The sequence below is a fragment of the Ammospiza caudacuta genome, chromosome 1, assembly GCF_027887145.1.
Source record: "Ammospiza caudacuta isolate bAmmCau1 chromosome 1, bAmmCau1.pri, whole genome shotgun sequence".
In the NCBI taxonomy this organism is placed as follows: domain Eukaryota; kingdom Metazoa; phylum Chordata; class Aves; order Passeriformes; family Passerellidae; genus Ammospiza; species Ammospiza caudacuta.
Window position 1 is genome coordinate 42,292,755 of NC_080593.1, and position 19,360 is coordinate 42,312,114.

At 38.1% G+C, this 19,360-nt stretch overlaps 1 protein-coding gene across 2 annotated transcripts in view; it reads left to right on the forward strand.

Annotated features, from left to right (window-relative positions):
- The window catches only part of CMTM8 (CKLF like MARVEL transmembrane domain containing 8), a 36,949-nt gene extending 19,006 nt beyond the window's left edge, over window positions 1-17,943 (forward strand). Inside the window, exons 2-4 of one of the 2 annotated variants that reach the window (XM_058814372.1) lie at window positions 8,588-8,761; window positions 12,637-12,753; window positions 15,310-17,943. In XM_058814372.1, coding sequence (XP_058670355.1) covers window positions 8,588-8,761; window positions 12,637-12,753; window positions 15,310-15,393 — 375 coding nt within the window. In that variant the 3' untranslated portion in view covers window positions 15,394-17,943. The remainder of the gene's footprint in view (window positions 1-8,587; window positions 8,762-12,636; window positions 12,754-15,309) is intronic. The other variant, XM_058814383.1, reaches the window with a different exon arrangement.
- Window positions 17,944-19,360: the final 1,417 nt, after the last annotated feature.

The following is a 19,360-nucleotide window of genomic DNA, read 5'->3' on the forward strand; positions in this document are numbered from 1 at the left end:
GTTAATGTATGCACAGTGTACAGTAACCTATATAAATTACTCCATGTGTGCAGATCCCCAGGCAAAACACAAGGTTGAGTTAGAATTTACAGGCATGGATAAGCAGTACTGTGCTCCTGAATGCAGCCCTCAAACTCCAGAGCATTTAATGTGGAAAGTGCCCTGGGACAAGGACCAATCTTTATGCTTTGTACACATTTTAATGGTCTGTTAATGATCAACCTCCACTCTGAGAAGATAAATTTCATGATGATATAATTCAAGCCAGATTCTTCACAGTTGTTTGAGATTATTGTAATTCTACTTTAGAAACAAATGATATATTGATGTGACATGTAATCATCTCATCATATTCTATTCACACTTCTACATCTTCCAGTCCTTGGTTGTCAGGGTTGCAGGAAAGGAAGGCAAGTTAAAACCAGAATTAATGGATCTGGTCAGTGGTTTGTTTAGCTCAGTCTCTGATGTATACTGATACTGAAAACTTAAGGAGGAATGTAAGAAGGAGCATGTGCTGCAAGCTTTTCTTCTCTGTTCTGGTTTTCTAACTTCTAGCAAACTGCACATTTAGGAATTTCCAGTGCTGAAGATTGCTGACTATCCTTACTGTCATGTATGTCCATAATATATACAGACAGGACTGACCCAGAGTGTGTATGATGTTTCCTATGGCATTCTGTGATTTGGTTATGTACTGTGGGGTTTTTTCCTTCTTTTTGATTTTGTTTTTAAAGACCATTTCATTCTGTTTGCTTTTCATCTTTTTGTGTGATAATCTTAGCAGGATGCTTCTTGTGTTGCAAGTCCTAATCTACTCCTCGCTCCCCTCTTTGTGCCACCTGACATTGTGCAGATTTCTGTCATATCCTCCTTCAGTCTTCAACAGAAAATTGGATCTGTCTTTTTTTCCAGCTTTAACTTTCTTTTCTTGTAGGAGCTGTTCTCTGTGCCTTGAATAATCCAACTGAATCATTTTGTAAGTGGAAGGGAGGAATGAGCAGAACATACTCCGTGTGTGGGTATATCATTGATTTATAAAGCACTCTGGAATTTTCTCTTTGGTAGAGGTTTTTATTACTTTTATTTTTTTCCTAAGAGTTTCTAATCTTCCATTGTAACATTTTGATGACACAAACAGAATTTACGACCTGAACAAACTCTTGTTTCTTATTTACCTTCTGAATATCCACTACTCTGCCTCTAGTTATTAATAGAGCTTCCTGAGAAACTGTAAGAAATCTGTTGTAGTGATTTCATAATTTTGATGTGGTATGTCTGTGTTTTCCAGAAAACATATTTTGCTTTTTTAATATAGCCTACCTCCTTAAATTTACTGTGTTACTGGTGTTAGCTCTGGTCTTCTGGTCTCACACATTCCATGCATATTTCTCAGGTGAAGCAACCTGTAATGTGCTGCTGGCATGGACAGCACGATTTCCTTACTGACCCCCACCCCTGGGTGATTTTTCTGGGATGCCAGATGCAGTGAGCCGGAGCACCGTATCACAAAAGATTCCTCATGCATGGACTGCAGTGGAGAAGGAGTACCTTTGTGATTTACACCTTTTTAGTAGGTGGTAGATTACTAAGGTGACATGAAATTGGGCGTGCTGCTGCATTTTGCCTGGGTGGTGCTGTCTTTATGCCTGGGCAGTGCCCATTCTGATCAGACAAAAAGGTTTCTCACTTGCATGCCTCCCTCTCTCCACTCTTCCCAATGAGACTTCATAGTTCCTTGGGCACTCCTGAGTGCTGGCTGAACACCAGGACTGGGCTTTATTTACTGGCTCACACATGAGGAGGTCTGGTTCCCGGTTTTTTAGGCAGAGGTGCTCCTGGACTCTTTCTGGGGGGTTTGGGGTGGATGTGGGAGGACTTCCCTGCTTTGTGGAGCTGTGGGAAAGGCAAGGGAGGTCTGTCAGCCCTCGAAGGGCTTTGTCTGAAGTCTCATTCCGGAATAGGTGTGTTCCCTATTGAATGAAGTGTCTGCCAGAAGGCTTTGACCCATTTCAATCTTGGGTCAGGAGGTTTTCTGACAAGTCACAGGATTTGGACTAAACTCTGGGGTAAGAGAGTTCAGTCTTTGATGAAGATATACATCCGGAACATATTTTGGCACATGCTGCTTCCAGCAGTTTTCTTTCTTAGGAAATCTGTCCTAAACAACAACTCTGGGGAGGTGATTCTCTGAAGCAATGGTCAGTATTGCCACCGTTTCAAGCCCATTTAGCCTGTAGTGAGAGGTGTGTGCTGGTGCTGCCACAGAGCCAAGAGCATGACAGAAATCTTCAAGATTAGTGGGAAGATTCAACACTGAAAACTGGTCACTTGAGAATAATTAAACAGGTATTCAGAAAATTTTTAGAAATTCTGGGTAAGTAGAAGAGACTGAATTTTGGGCTTTGATTAGGCAGAAGTGTTTTCAAAGCTAGGAGAGGCTTGAGACCCATAGCTGCTGCTTAAGTTTGATGCTAAGAGTTGTAGTGTGCAAATTATAAAATTGGTATGTCCACTATGACCACTGCATGCTTCTGTGAGCACTGTGGATTTTAGAATTTTTTTCTAGCAAGGCAAAGCCATGAAAAATCTAATGAGAGGGGGACACTAGAGAGTGGCTGATGTCAGCTCGCTGTAATGTTTGGTGCTTGAAAAAAAATGTTTGAGACTGGGAAAGAGAAGCAGTAGGGTAAGGCAATGTATTGATTAGATTGTTCCAGAGTACATTTACATGGCTCTTGAACTGTCAAAGACACTTCAGCAAGGTTCTTATATCTCTAGAAACTGTAGCTGAAAAACATTTTTTAATTTCTTCATCTTTGCACCTTTACTCAGTGTTAATGGAAATAGTTGAAGTTTGTATCTTTCCATTTAAAAACATGCTTTTCTCTTTTTCACCTTTTCTCTGACTGCAGCAAGATTTTTATATTTTGTATTTTAGTCTGGATTGATGTTTGATTTATCCAGCAATTACAGGCTTTCACCTTATTTTTTCTTACACTTCTTTTTTTTTTTAAGTTGAACACATCAAGTATTCTTATTTTGACTAGTTCGTGAATAAACTTGCAGTTGATGTTGCTCTTGTTGTACCTGGTAATGAAATGAACCTGTTAAATTTGCTTGGGGAAGACACTCAAATTTGGAATTACCCTAGTGATATATATCTATATATATATATATAGATATAGATAGATATAGATATAGATATATAGATATAGATAGATATAGATATAGATATATATATTGCTTATTTTGAGTGGTCCTTCCCGATTTGCAGGGGTTGCATTGAATGGCAATTGCCCTGATGCTACTGCTGGGCAAACTGCCCCTTTCCCTGAAGAAAAAAGCAATGATTGTGCTCGCTCTAGTGGCAGAAGGCAGAATTGTTGTGTCACTTCATGGATGATATGTGAGAGCACAAAAATTCTGATTTAAAGACACTTTTAAAGTGCAGTGCAAACACTTACTCCATTTAGCCTGAGCTGGAAAAAACATTAAAAAAAAGTAATTCTGTATCTGTAAATAATCTGCAAATAAATCAATAAATCTGTAAAATAAAACCAGCTGGAAATGCTACCATTAAATCTGCCTGTTCTTATACTGACTGTCCTGGATATGTTTAACAGGAAAGGTAGAGGGAGAATTCTCTTTTTCTCACTCTTTTTTTTTCTCATTAAAATCCACACCAGCACCACCATCTTGGTATGTAGCCAAGGCAGAAAAGGATGGAGGTTGAGACATTGACAGGCTGCTTGTGCTGCTGCTAAGGTAGCTCCTAACTTGTGATTTAGTAATGAAATAATGATGTGCAATAATTTAGAATGGTCTCTCTGTCTTCTAGTCATAAATCTCCTCTGCTAGGAAGAAGAGGCAAGATGTCCTGCTTTCTCCTTGCTGGATGCTGTCCATGTTAAGTGGCTCTGCATACAGCAGGCAATTCGTGCTGCAAATGCACAACTCTTCTAGTATCCATCTGCCATCCTTTTCATCTGCGCCAGCAGCAACTCCATATAAATCCTGCAGTGCTTATGGTCACAGGAAGCATCACCTGGATAAAGAATAGGAAAAGCTTCTGGCAAATGTACCAAATTTTTGTTTTGGTTTGGGGTTTTGTTTGTTTGTTTGTTTGTTTTTAAATAGGTGAGCCGTGGGTTTTTCTTCCTGTCAGTTCTGCTACATTGAGACTTCTTTTATTGTGGAAAGGACATATACACATTTTTAACTGTGTTGCTGAGTTAACCACTCAGGGGAAATCCTGGAGAATTCCAAACCCTGGTATTACTGGAGAGGAGTTGTTACATCGTAGTCTTTTGAATGCAGGTGGCAAGTACAAATTTTCTTTTGCAGTTTTTAAGCTGCTTTGAAAAGCAAAACTGGAAACACAGATTCAAGCTCACACCTGCTTTTATACCTGCTGAATTGTGACACGAGACAAGTGTCTCATGTACTAACAACAAAGCCCTCTTTTTTTTAAAGTGACTAAATAATCCAATACTTTTGAAGTTCTCAGCACTGCAGAAGAATTATGGCGTTTATTTAAGGGTTTGAATATGTAATTAAGCATCTAATTTTAAACCTGCACACTCAATAATGTTGGATTTTGCTACCAAGTTACTTCCTTTTTACCGTGTCTGCCAACTGCTGAAGTATGCATTAGTGCAGTGACTTATTAATGCATTTTAGTAATGGAGGTACCTGATCAAGCAGCAGCCAAATGACCACAAAATAAATGTCTGAGTTGAAATCAGAACCTGCCATAAACAACAGAAAACTGCTTGACTTTATCTTGCACTGACATCCCTATTCCCATCTGACTGGAAAAACTGGACCCATTGGTGGAGCCCTTATAGTCTTAGGACCCAGCATCCCCTCTCATCCATTTCCACATGAATGCATTATTTTCTTGGGCTTTCTTCATGCCTTTCCCTCCCCCTTTCTTGGGCTCATTTTTTCCAGAGTAGTAGTATGTTTCTGTAATTCTAATTAAGCATATCCTGACTTGCTCATAAATTAAAACCAAATACTTAGCTATTACTAATACACTCTAGCCTACCTGGTCATAGTGAGAAAGAGACCTTCCCAGTTCCTGGGTGGAGCCTTCTGCCTTGTCTTAGAGCTGATCTGGAGCAGTGAAGGTGTCTGTGCACCATCTGTGCTCACTCCCCAGCTGTTGCTGATGTTGGCTTTCCAGTATTGCTTGCCTGTCAACACTTGCCAGATTCTCTATGCTGGATGCTCATTGAGGTGACATGTGAATACAGTCCACTTTTTCCCAGTGGGGAGGTGTGATACCAAACCAGTAGGAGAAGTGGCATTCTCAGCTCCAGCAGATACAGCAGTGTCACCCAGTTTGTACTGATCTGTTGAACAGCAAAGCTGTCATGTAAGGGGCAGTCAGAAAATTACAAGGCAGGCATTTAACACCAGAGAAACAATCTCGGTATTTAGCATGCTGAGAATACCAGCTAATCACGGAAGGCTTGTCTAGATGTCTGGATTCCTTTGGCTCCTGAGGTATTTTGTAGATGCTGACGGCCAGTGTGAACTTTATATCAATTTATTGCATATGTTTACATATGCAGTGAAACCATTTGCCATACCATTTAACTACACGGAGTGAATTGTTGACCATGAGCTGATCTGACCTTTTCAGATCTAATCAAGAAGTCTGAAATATTATTTTAGCCTGTCAGCTCCAGTAATATGCTGTAAGAGTATCTGGATCTAACTGAAAATGTCAAATGTGCTCTAATATGCAACCCATCAAAGTTACGATGCAGGAACCAGTTAAGAATATAAATCTGTAACATCTGTGGTGCATCTCAATTGCCTGGGTGAGTTGTTCTGCCATTGATACAAGCCAGCTAAAAACATAGGCTAAAAGCAATTCTTCAGAATACACATGAGGTGTATAGCCACCTAAATATTAAAATGATCTTGGAAGAGGGGTTACAATACTACTGGAAAAAACAGGGCCCAGCATGAATACTTGTGTTCTAGGGAATGTCTTGCTAGCTCTAGTGTGTGGTTACATAAGATTAGTGGTCTTGTGCAACCTCAGAATTTTCCTTTTTAATTTTAATAATTTGCCACTTGTGAAGATTTTGCTCTTTCAAATAACAATCCATTATATAAACTGAGGTATCCTTATCAATCTTACTGCATTTAGTACAAATTTTTCATAGTCCTGTGCATTTCATGAGAAATCTACTTCTATATTTAAAAGTGTTCTAAAAACCAACACTTATAAGAGTATTTAATGATTAAATTTTATTTTTTTTTCCTCACATTCAAAATAGGTTCTGTTCTTGGTATTTTATAAGATACTCAGACCTAGGATAAATCTGCCTTCAATAATTATTTATCAAGCATGAGATCAATTGTTTATCTGTATAATTTCTGGATGATGAATTTAAATTTGGATTCAAGTGTATGGGTGTAATGAAAAACAACTTTGTATCCTATGAAAATGGTAATTTTTTTTAGCTAAACAGTCTATCAAAATTGTTTAGCGTTAAAACACTTGTTACACTAAAATTGAGTTGCTTTTTATCTGATTGTGGGTAGTTCTTGCAATTTGAGGTGCTATTAACTGAATTGCTACTATTAGTAAAACGTTGTTGGAAGTAGAATTAAAATGAACTATGGGAAACATTGCTGAACCGGTAACTTTGCATTGTAAATAATGTGTTTTAAAGGCTCCATTTAACCCTGTTTGAGCTGTTCTTGCTTGGCAATGCTGCCCTCCCCTGGAATGCTGCGAAAAGCAGGATTTTTTTATTCCAGTTCTAGAGCTTCCTGTTGGAGAGAAATCGGTGTATTGGTAAAAACGTTGGGGGGAAAATGCTCTTAAACAGACCGTTGTATGCCTTCTCTCTTAAGAGAGAAAAGCAAACTCCAAACAAACCATAAAACAGACATTAGTACAGTGCTTTTATGTATGCATGATGTACATGTAGATGAATGTACAAATAACATACATCTAATCTACTGTCAATACATGGTAGAGGGCTGAATTAAGTTTGTGTGGCAGTTTGGAGGATGAATTGAAGACAAACAGATACAAGGTGGTAGGAGGACCAATGACAAGAAGCTTTTCTATAACAGTATAGTTTTGCATTGTAAACATGAATGATAAATCTCAAAACATTGTATGTATGTTCAGTTCTGCAAATGTAAATGTAAATGTGACCATGGCCAGCAGCTTGCATGGGAATAGGATTGGCTCTTGTGCAAATGAAGCTGTTGCAAAACCATCATCTGCTGTCAGGGTGTGTTGATGACAAAGATGTCACCACCAGCTCAGGAAGTCCCTTTACTGCACAGTCCTGAGGGCTGAGGAAGGTAGTCCAAGGAAATATTGCTGTTGATGGTCTGTTCTTTAATGTATTTCCTCAGGTGTCTGGTACTAACTGCTGCTGGAGATAGAATATTGGGGTAGAAGGTACTTTAGGCTGTCCAGCTGTGGCTCTTGTGTGTTAAATGCGCTGCTATTTGCTTTAATTTTGTAATCCTTCCATTTCTCACTGCTAGATAATTTCACCATAGTCCAGATAGAGCAGAAAGAGTTAAACCTTGTTGCAAATACAGGAATTTTAGTTCCCACATTTGAGTCTAATAAAGTGTGTGGAATGAGCTTTGCTTTTTTGTTTGTTTGTTTGTTTGTTTGTTTGTTTGTTTTAAGGTATAAAATGCCACTTTTATTTTATGGTAAAGATTTTTCTTGTTGCTGGGCAACTTGAAAAACACACTTTTTTTTCCCTATGTCATATGACTTACATTTTGCTTGCTCCTCATTCCTTTTAATGCATTGGAGATCACCTAGCATTGGAGAAAACTGGAGAGAGTATGTTAAAACCTCTGGTTTGTGTATTTCTTTGTGTCTTAGATCTGAACAGACTGCCACATCAGGAGGGAGGTTTTTCTCCCACTGGTTTGCTTGAGAACTTTGCTTGAGTGTGAGTCCTTGTCTACTACTTAGGGTCAAGTCACCTGGGAGATGTTTTAAGAGCTGTGGAATATAATGACATTCCCAATCTGACTTGCTCTTCTCCAGTTACAGTTAAATGTTGTAGTGGTGTTGATACTTTACTACAGCCTTTTACAGCAGGGTCTACGAGTTGTTCTGTGTCTGTGGTGCCTGCCAATCCACAGAGCAGCTGTGGGCCATTCTGAGCTCCACTCCAACTAGTAAGTGACCTGTGACTGTGGCAGGTAGAACCTGAAGATCCCAGTGGTCTTTCACAGGCTGTTGTTTCTAAAGTGACATTGCTGGCAGGAAAACAGCAGCATTTGCCTTCATGCATCAGCAAGAAAGTTACAATAATCAATCCTTTTGGGAGCTAGCTGTAAAACCACTGCAAGTATGGCTCCAAAGTAGTTAAAGGTTGGGCTAAATCAACAGATAAGATGCCTTTCCCTTTGTGAAACCCTGCTACAGCAATACCAGTTTTATATGTTCTTTTTTGTTAGATCAGTATTTTGTCAGTGCAGCATCCCCATTCAGCTCATCAAATGGTTCATGTGAACAGCAGTCTGAGGTCTAGAATTGTGTGACAGTTTTCTTTCTTCCCCATAACTTTTGCAGGTGCTGGGGCTGCTGGTGTGGACCCTGATTGCTGGAACAGAATACTTTCTCTATCCAGCCTTTGGCTGGGTGATGTTTGTAGCTGTGTTTTACTGGGTTCTCACCGTCTTCTTTCTGATCATCTACATGACAATGACCTACACCAGGATCCCCCAGGTGCCATGGACCATGGTGGTAAATATACCCACTCTTTGTTGTTCCAGCTTTGCTGGGTTTTGAAGAGAATAAAATATTGGTGCATTCTACATGTATATTTTACCAACTCTACTTGTACTCTTTGCAGATTTTTCCCTGATTACTGTGTGGCTGCAGTGTTTAACTTTCAAACTACCCAGACACATTCAAAGCACTTTTTCTGTGATGTTTCACCATTTTGTTCAGCCATTGATGTAGTGACTTGATTTTTAATGTGTGTGTGACTGATACTTATGCACAGTGACCTCTTTTTTCTCTCTGTAGTGGTTATGTCCCATGAAGAATGAGTCTGTTGCTGCCTCTGAGGTAACAGACTTGGCCATATGGCTTAAACAGCAGAAATCCCTACTGGAATCAACACCATGCATTAGAAGCAGAACTTGGGCTCTTAAAACATGAGTCTTCCTCTGCTGAAGTTAAAGCAAGGATAGTTCAGAGGGAGCAACACTCTGACAATCCATATGTAGTCTACTGTGAAAATGGTGCTGAAAATTATTTATATGTAAAATATGTACCATGTAAAGGATGTACCATGTAATCCTTTGCTTTGAGCTCAAGAGTTAAAGCAAATCAGATAAACAGCTACTGTAATTACAGAAAAAATTCACAGGCACTTAAAATGCAGATCCAGTTTTTATGGTTTGAGCAAACCTGGCCAGCTCTAACTCTCAACAGTATATTTTTACCTCATTTGCATAACATCCTGGTCTTCGGGATAGTAGATCCTAAAAGTCATTGTCATTTCAGCCAACTGGCTATTTGTGACCCATCTAAGAATCACTATAAATTTCATCTTTACATTTGTTGGATACAGTGAGATACTGTTATTTTTTTTTTTAACAGCTAAATATTATTGACTAGGATTCTGTTATTTCTATGATGAAATGTATTTGACTTCTGTGTTGCTAACAGCCTGTTATCAGCTATATTGTGCATGTGACTAAAATTGAATACTAGAATACTCTCCTCTTTTAGTGTTCCCATTTGCTGCAGCAATAAATAGCCAGCTATAGCAATTACTAATAAGAACAACCAGGATTATGTTCAGATAGCTTCTCTATTTTCGAGTTTCATAACCAGCAATTACCATTAAGGCTGTAACACTGCTATAGAAATGTTGGATTATTTCAATTACAGCAGTAATGTATCTGGGTATATTTAAAGGTGTGGGGTTTTTTTTTTCCCATTGCATTACATGTAAGTAAAGTACATTCAAAGGGAAAGCATCTTTATATCCATTTGAATAAAGCTTTGGTCATTACCCTTCTTTCATCTGTTGAATGCTATTATGAGGCAACTGCACATAAATGAGTTGCCACTGATCTATGTGGCAGACAAACTGGAATATTTGATTTGTTTCTATTTCATATTGAGTATATTTCTTGCTCTGAGTTCCAAATAAATGTAAGTCCAAAATGTAGTCTCCTTTTATATAAAAGGGTCATTTAAAGAGAAAATAAATACAAAACAAATAAAAGATGCTTGTGTTCCAGCTTGTTTTGCCCTAAGGTATTAAAAGAGCTTTCGGTAACAGAGCTTTTGGAAACAGCCCTTGAACTGGTCCTTTGCTGCTCCTGTATGGCCAAGAGGAACGTTGAGTCTCTTTTCAGAGAGGTGCTTTTAAAGTCTTTGTTAGAAAGAGCATGACACACACCTTTTTGAGGGAGTTCACACCCACCTTTACCCTATTCTATGAAGAATCCTGAATTTCAGTATCTGCCAGTTATTGCTGTGCTTCCTTAGGTGACAGTTAGCTCAAACTGCTCCTATTGTACGCAGTATCCAAAATTACATCTGGACATCTCTGTCATAAATTCACTTTTTGCAGGTTAAGCACATTACCAAATTGCTTCAGATGCAGTTACTTTTACTGCAAATTAACCCAAAAGATGTGCTTCAAAACTGACTCTGCTTCATAGTGCAAGTTTTTTGCTAAAACAATCAATGGAAGCTTTTAAAATCTGGTGAATTTGAATTTAAGAAGCAGATGGTAATTTAGCATGAACCATTTGGTTTGAGTAATATATTGGCAGCAAAGGCCCAATCAGCTTGCACTACATTCCATCTTCCCCAACAGTGTTATTTCCCAGAGCAGCACTTTGCAGAAATTATGTGCTTTTCTCTTTTTTCTACATGACAAGATATTGCAGGGATTTGTAGCTTTCCAGGGTAATTGAGTCTTTTTGGAATGGGAAATCTGAAAATAACAACAAATACTCTAGGTAATCAAGTTTGGGGTTTCTAAATCAGTGCTTTACAGAAGTTCACCAGAACCTGCCAATTGTTGGCATCTCATCCTAAAATTGACAATTTGATATTTTATTGCTGTACTGCCCAGATAAAACAAGGGGAGAGATCTGTGGATAGATATAGTACCTTTTATTAGACAAGCTGATATAGGTGAGATGAACCCCCACTCATTTGTAAGTGTGTGAATCAAATCTCAAGTGCCAGTCCTTGGACTCCATCTGAGTGCTGAGGCACTGCCCAGCCCAGTTCCCTGGGAAGGGATGGATGGAAGGATAGAAGGATGGTGGATATTTTCCACTGTTCCTTCTTAACTTCTCTTCTTGAGCTGCAGCTTTTTTTATATTTTGCCAAAGCTGCTTAAAAGTGAATTAAATTGTGGGTAATTGGCATAAATTCCTAGCATCCACTGGGTCACACAGTGGGGATTAGTAAGTTGGAGTTGCACCAGCTTGGCAATATTTAGGCAACTAGAGCAACAGAGTTAGGGGTTATATTTGTGTGACAGTCTGGAGTGACAAACTGGGGTCAGAAGCTGAAAGGAGCTGATTATGTACATGAGGAAACCAGGTCTATATTGAGTTACCCATTCCTGCAATTATAACTAGATGCAAAGCATATCAGAGGCATTCCACTTAAACATGGCACCAAATTTGTATGCCTTAGACAAGTAGCAGAGTAGAGTTTAAAAGGATTTAACTTTTCTTTTTTCAAGAAGAAACTTCCATGACCAAGTAGTAAAAAAGCAAAGGACAAAGTTTCATACATACATTTTTCATCTTCTTAGACATCTGTTCTCTCTTCCTTTCCTGTTCTCTCTCACATGCAAATACCAAACAAACTTTTTGTTTGCTCTCTGTAGGGTTATGTGAGGTCATTGTTATCTGCTTTGCTTCTTTCTTAGTAATAAATATAAGTACCCTGAGACATTAACTTTGCCTCTTGAAAGAGAAAATGCATTATCTGCCATGACTACATGAAGACCCATGTAGTCCAGTCAGACTCTTCTCCTACTTGGATTTACCTGCTTCTTTCTCCACTTAAAAACAGGCAGAAGTGAAAGGTACTGAGAGATGGAAGAATACAGCTGAGAAAAAAAGTCACTCTCTTTATGTCCTTCAGTAGTGTAGAAGACAAAGTTTTGGAAGCTTTATAAATACTCTCCATATGCCAGGAGTTGTTGGTTCCTATCTTTGTGTAGGTTAGAAGTGTAATCAAAGTGCAGTTTGATCTTGTTTCTTTGTTTGTTTTTTATCATGTAGAGTCATATTCTTACTGCCTAACTCTTCAATTGTGGTAACCAAACTGAGTCCTTACTTTCACTTCTGGAAAATCACGGCACACCGACTTTAAGACTTTTCTGGATTTAGTGTGATGGACAGAACAGTTTGTCCAAAATATCGTTCAATGTTTATGGATTTTCAAAGCAGTTAAATCTTAATCTTACAGATAGAAACATTGACAAAGACAAAAAGTTAAAAATGTTAGTTAAGAATGACATTTCTGGTGTACACTGCATGTGTTCACTGTATTTCAGAAGAGAGTTTTGTAATGCTGGAAAACGAATGCCTGTTCATATTAATGATGTATGTTTGTCTTTTCAACAGGGTTTGTGTTTTAATGGAAGTGCCTTTGTTTTGTATCTCATTGCTGCCATTGTAGATGCATCTTCAGTTACCAAAGATCTGGACAATCACAATTACAACAGCTGGGCAGCTTCTTCAGTGAGTTCAATTTTTGTTTAAATCAATTCTACATCCAGTAAAGTTATAGCAAATGAAAACTCGTTGGAAGTATGGGTTGAAGTTGCAGGTGTTCTGCATTTTGAAAAGCTGCAGAGTAATAGGGGTCACATGCAAAACCTATAAGTAGCTGCAATTTAGTTCATAGTTTTTAGAGGTGACTAGAAATTTCACCAGGAGATGACAGTCACATCAGAAAAGGCAGTAATGTTTTTAAGATCACACTGATTTCCTCCTCCCTTGCCCCCATTTATAACCAGCTCTCTGGCTGAGGTCAGAGCCTGCACATCAGAACAGACAAAAAAAGATTGTGTGAGCATCGAGTCACCCCAATGCACCTGGACAACTTCAAAAGCAGTTTAAACTAACTCAGCTAACTTTGCATACTTATGCACAAGATGCATTCAGCTTCCTGTGGCCTGAGCTATTGTCCACACTGTCCACACTGTCCACACAGCACCTTGGAGAAAGCCCTGGAATGGTATTGCTGTTTCCACACTGATCTTCCTGTTACAGCTTCAACTTTTGATAATCTTTCCTTTGAGTTGCAAGAGCAACATGTGAAAAATCATGTAACATGATTAAATCACTAATTAGTCTGACATTACTATCTTAGTGCTTAGATTTAGAAATCCAAAACAGTGAAAGTGGACAAAAAATAACTTAAAACAAAAAAGGAATAGAAATCAGCCTAACTTTTTGAGTTAGGTGAACACATTCCCTAGCAAAGTGAAGGGAGTTGTAGAAGAATTTATTTCATGTTGTGGCAACAGGAGTCAAATTCAATTGTATACAGGAATTCCAAATTAGTGAGTGTTCATGCTTCTGCAGTTGTCCTACTGACTATTCACAAATCCTGTCTGAAGCTTTTTTTGTATGGCCATGAACACAGGAACTATGAGCACCTGCTCTGTTTTTGTCCTGGGAATTGGATCATTAAATCCCTGTCATTTCAGTGGTGTTCAGGGTCTTCTCTTGGCAGTTTGTAACTACAGATCTGTTACTCAGCCACTGCAGCTGACAGGAACTTGCTTGCTGCTAGATAAAGCTTCCATGCTGATTCAGGTTTTATGCAAAATGCATGACTGCTCAGTGTCTCATGGGAGGTTTGGATTCTCTTCTAATACTTCCTAATAATGTTTATCTAACACAGTGTCTAAATAAACTATTAAATGTGGATTCTTGCTTTCAAAATCCATTAAGGGTTTCAGGGATAGAGGATTTAGCAAATCATCTATCCCCAGTAGTCATTCTGTTAGAAAGATTTTAGATGGAGCTTTTATTTAATAAGAAACAAAATCATTGGAAAAAGAAGAATGCTCCAGTATTTTATTGTAATAAGATTTTACATCACCATCTACAGTTTTTTGGAGTTAGAGATTAAATTAGCATTAGACAATGCTCACCAAGAGCCCCCTGTTAAAAGGCTTAGATTTCTGCCTGGATGCTCAGCATGTGAGCATCACAGTGCCTACTGTGCTCAGCAGTGCCTACCCATGCCAATGATGGCATATAAGCCAGGAACAACTGTAGAATCATAAAATATTTTTAGGCTGGAAGGGACTTCTTGGAAGCCATCTGGCCCAACTCTCTCCACTCCTACAGCTGGGCTAACTCATATCAGCTTACCAGGGCCTTGTCCACTTGAATTTGAGTATTTCCAAATATGGCCATTCCACAATGCCTGCGTTTGATTACTCACACTGTGTGCTGGGTTTTTTTTTTCCCCTAATATCTAATTGAAATTTCCTGCCTATAACTTGTGTTTGGTTCCTTCTTGTCCTATAATTGCTCAGCTCTTAGAAAAGTGGTGTTAATCTTATTTGCAGTGACAGCTTTACTTGATTCAGTTACTAGCACAAAACATTCTGGTATTTTCGTTAAGACCATGTTGAATATTGTCTGTTTTGAACAACATGCAGTGATTAACAGGAACTTAAGCACTAGTGCTGAATTGGACTTTATCAGTACAAGTGAAATAAACCTAGCCTGCTATAGAAGGCTTATAATGGTATCAATTTCTGACAATGTAGTAATATGACAGCGTGGTTGCTGCCACTGAGGAATATCTTTATCCATCAGTAGAGGACCTCTGAAATTGGTAAGCTAATCAGCAGTGCTGTTTGACAACATGTCTGGGCCTGCATTTAAATCCAAGCTTTCTCTGTAAGCAAACAGATGCATTGTGAGCCGTGCTGGGGTACAGGTGGGCTGTGAGCAATATCTGAAACACAGCAGCAGGGTAGGAGTGCTAGCTTGAGCTCACATTGTCCATATAATGAGGAATATATATAAAAAGTTGAAATATGTCATGTTTTGTCTGCTCCAAGCCCATATTTCTAGGCATAGTGTAAGCTTACTTTTACACAGTGCTGGCTGTGATGGCCACACAAGCGCAAGGTGAGAGTGTGCCATTTTTTCTCAGCTTGCTATTTTCCTTTTTCCCAAGTCCCATAACTATTTTTTTTTTTCCCTTAGAAATTACAATACTTTCAAATATCTTTATTTCCTAATCTGTTTTTTCCTCTCTCTCAACAGTTCTTTGCCTTTGTGGTTACCTCCTGCTATGCTGGAAATACGTATTTCAGCTTTATATCCTGGCGATCACGAACTTTGCAGTAAATACTTTATTAAAGTGAATCCTGTTGTGTAAAGTACCTTGAGGATTATTCAATTTTGATAAAAGCTTGGAAGAGGGGTGAGGTATTTTTGAACATTTCTCCTAGAAATGACACGATATAAACTGAGATCAATGGATTATTTATAATAATGCCATCTTTAGAGACATTTTTAACCTGACTTTGTACTATATAATAAAATTTCATACTGCTTCTTTTAAAATCAACATAGTATTTTTCTAGACATTGTATAGTTATTACTACTAGACCTTTAAAAAATCTTACTCAATGTGCCAGTTATGTAAATGCAACTTTTAAAATGTTACAGTTATACTTTTGATACTGAAGGCTACCAAAACTAAGATTGATATTGTATCATTATTATGTATGAAAAAGTGACATTGTGCAGAAAAAAAAACACCTGAAAGTTTAAAAAAAAAAATAAATGATCCAACTGTACATGTTTTGTAAACTGAGAGTAGAAGCTTGCTTTTTTAAATTTCTTTTTCAGAGTACAATAGATACTACCAAGAATTCTGATGATCCTGTCAGTGTGCATAGTGTAACAGCTTCTCAGATCACGAGGTTGCTTTTGGTTACTGTAGGTCTGAAGCTCAGGTCCGAAGCTGAAGAAATGCTGTTCCTGGAACACATTATCTTAACAGGTTTCTCAGATCCAACAGGCTTCAAAGCAGGAGCCCAGACAACACCCCCTTAGTGCTCAGTGCTCAGCCTGCTGAGGGTATCACAAATCTCTGGCTGAAGGTAACAAACACTTCTTGTTTCTCAGCAGACTCTGGTTGTTTGGGTTTTCTTCTCCTCAGATTAGGCCATTACTCTCTCTTATTAAAATCTGGGCTTCTAAATCCTATTAAATGATACAGAGATTAAATCCACAGCAGAATTGTCAAGACACCAGTTCTACAAGAAAGGAATTTCCTCCCTCCTTTCCTGTCTACTGGCATTATCTGCAACTTGTTAGTTTAACAAATGAAGTTGGTACTTCTATTTAAATAACTTTGAATCAAGCAGAAGTATGACAGAATATGACTTTCAAAACAGATACCTTTGAAAATTACTTTCAAATACAAATTACCTAAGGATTTTTTTCCAGAAATTACATGGTGAGTGAAAGGTTGTGATTATTTTATGATGTTATTTAAAGCTTTCCTCATTTAAAACTACTGGTGAACCTTTTATTCTTGGATTAAGAAGGTTTGGATTCCCTTCTAGTCTTCAAAAGCTTATTTGGTTGATAATATATGGCAGCAGAGAAACCTTACTGCTTAAAAAAATCTTCTTTATTTCTCCTTGTAAATAAATGGTGTGTGGTTACTTACATATGTGCCTTGCAGAAGATTTATCAGCAGACAGCTAATTCCCTTCTTGATCACATGCTTTTTTTCTTGATTATCTGTCAGTCCTAAGATTTCAGTGTAAGGGAAGCCAAGATATTATTTAAAAACCTATACTTGTCTACAAATTGCATTTGGCCTACACAACATGGGTCAGGCTGTCTGCTGCTTGCTAAATTTATCCAGTTGTGAGAAGGAAGAATGGCTACCAACTCTGCATTTTATCTACACAGATAAAATGTGTCATTAAAATCCTGTATGCTCTTTTCCATCGCTGGGAATAAAAAGAATCAAAGGCATTGAAATGATCCAAGTGCCAACTGACAAAATGTGACTTTATCAGTCACACTGTTAGAAATATAGCCAAAATTAAAGTTTCATCAGTGACTTCTCATCAGTCAAAAAGCTTCAGTAGTGATAGAAATTCTTTCTTAATTGATATTTGATGTATCTATTTCAACTCCAAAGGATGTGACTATGTTTGCACAAACATTTCAAGATTTTGTAGTAACTGCAATGGTTTGGTCTAAACTCATAACCCAGACCTCATTTGTGGACAGAGGCAGTAAGAGGAATAGAGCTAAGAGGAGGTTCTAATTCGTCCAGTTTACTTAAAACTGTCATGGCAACTGTGTGTTACATGTCAGAGTTGCCCTTTAATGTAAGATAAAACCAGATAAGGAGTGATTCTGGAAAAATATCTACATGCTCTCTGAGACTTCAGTGCTGATCCTCGAGGGAAGATTTGCAGAATGACTTCTGAAGACAAATCTGTGAGTTGAACCCTTAATTCTGAATTTAAAAAAATACATACTAGGCAAAAATTTGCTTTGTACTTGGCCTTGGTTTTTTTTTTCTTTTCTTCACAAACCATAACTTACCTGCCTTGCTCTGTCCTTTCACAAAGATAATTATCTTACTTCCCATGCTCTTTCTCATCTGTTGCCCAGGTACCAACTGTCTTATTTTTAAAATGCTCTGAATATCTAGTTAAAATTGGAGGAGTCAGCACAAGCTGACCATTCCTTTTGGAATTTGCTTCTCCAGTTTCAGGCCTGAAGAAAGGCATAAGCACCCAAAAGATTATCTTCCAATTCACTAGTCTTAAATATTGATTTGGAAAGTATGAGTTAAAATGCATTTGTATATTCTAATATTGATAAAGAAGATAAGCTAGCTGTGCTTTATCATATAACAATTAAAACATGGTTTGTATCTGCTGTAGGTTATAACTTGTAAGATTGAAAGAAGCCTTAAAAGAACAATTAGTAAGTGAAGTCATTACTGAAATGCTTAATATTTGGTATTTAGAAGAATAAACAAACTGCTAATAAACTTGCAAAATGAAGGTGTTTGACTTATAACTAACTTGTTTCAGACAAAGTCTCTGAAAAATCTAAGTCACATACATAAGGGTACTTGATGTCAACTTATGGCCATTAATTTTCATTTATTAAGGAGTTGTCAGCACCTTTTTTCATCCTCATACACAATGCCCCTAACAAGACAAAGTAAAGAGCATGAGAACTAATAAAAACTTCAAATGCAGTAGAGTTAGGTTGACTTTGTCCCAGTGCTTCACAGAAGATGCCTGTATTGTTGGGTAGAAAATATGTCTTTTATTCTACTGGTATTAATTTAAAGTTATTTCTGTTTCACTGCCCTGAACTCAGATCAGCAGGGTCCCAGTCACACACACACATTTTCAAAAGAAATAGAGAACTAAAGAAGCTGAACCAGCAGGTAAAACTGCGTATTTCTAAATAGGAAGTGAAGAAGTTACTGGAATCTTCCTCCACAGGGCTTATAGAAACCTGTAGCCATGCATGCTTCCGAATGGGAACTGTAAGGAGAAAAAAAACCAAACAGCTGTTTAAAAGTGGAACAAATTTTTCTTTTATTTCTCAGCAACTAACATTTTACTCTTGTGGCAGTAGCCAGTGTTGTAGCTTTGATATCTAGTGACATGAGATAAAATGTGGTGGGACCACATTTAAAAGGTAATACCTTTTACCGCTACCACAAGATGGCTTAACAGAAGTCCAGAACTATGTACTGCTTAATCTAATGAGGACCATTGCCCACATTTTGCTTCAAGTAAATTGCTTATGCTGGGGCCTTATGTGTGTTGGGGGTCATCTGGGCTTACACGTCTTCCCTCTTAGGACAATTTTAGTTGCTGAAAGAACTTATTAAATACTAAATATGAACAGAATCTGTGTCGTAACTGCAGAACAAAGCAGCAGAAGATAGGATCACTACTGCAGTGAGTACAAAAGTAGCATACACCCAGCTCAGAGGCCTGCTAATACCTCACTTGTCAGAAAGCAGAACAAGTTATTTTTAAACGTGAAGAAATACATAGCTTCCTTTGCTGCGTTTCATTACAATTGCTGTATGATTTAATTCAAACACTGGGCCTGAGACATCTGGACAGCCCTTATAGTTTTACCTGTTGCTGCCCATTACTGCAAATGTTTTTATCTTTTATGAGAACGAGAATCAGAGGGCTGGGAGATTGGCAAGAGTGGGAGCCGTGTGAGAAGGCGCTGTTTGCAGCTGTGCCTCCACAGCAAAGCACCGGAGTCGCTCCCCTCCCAGGGGTTTGTCACTGTC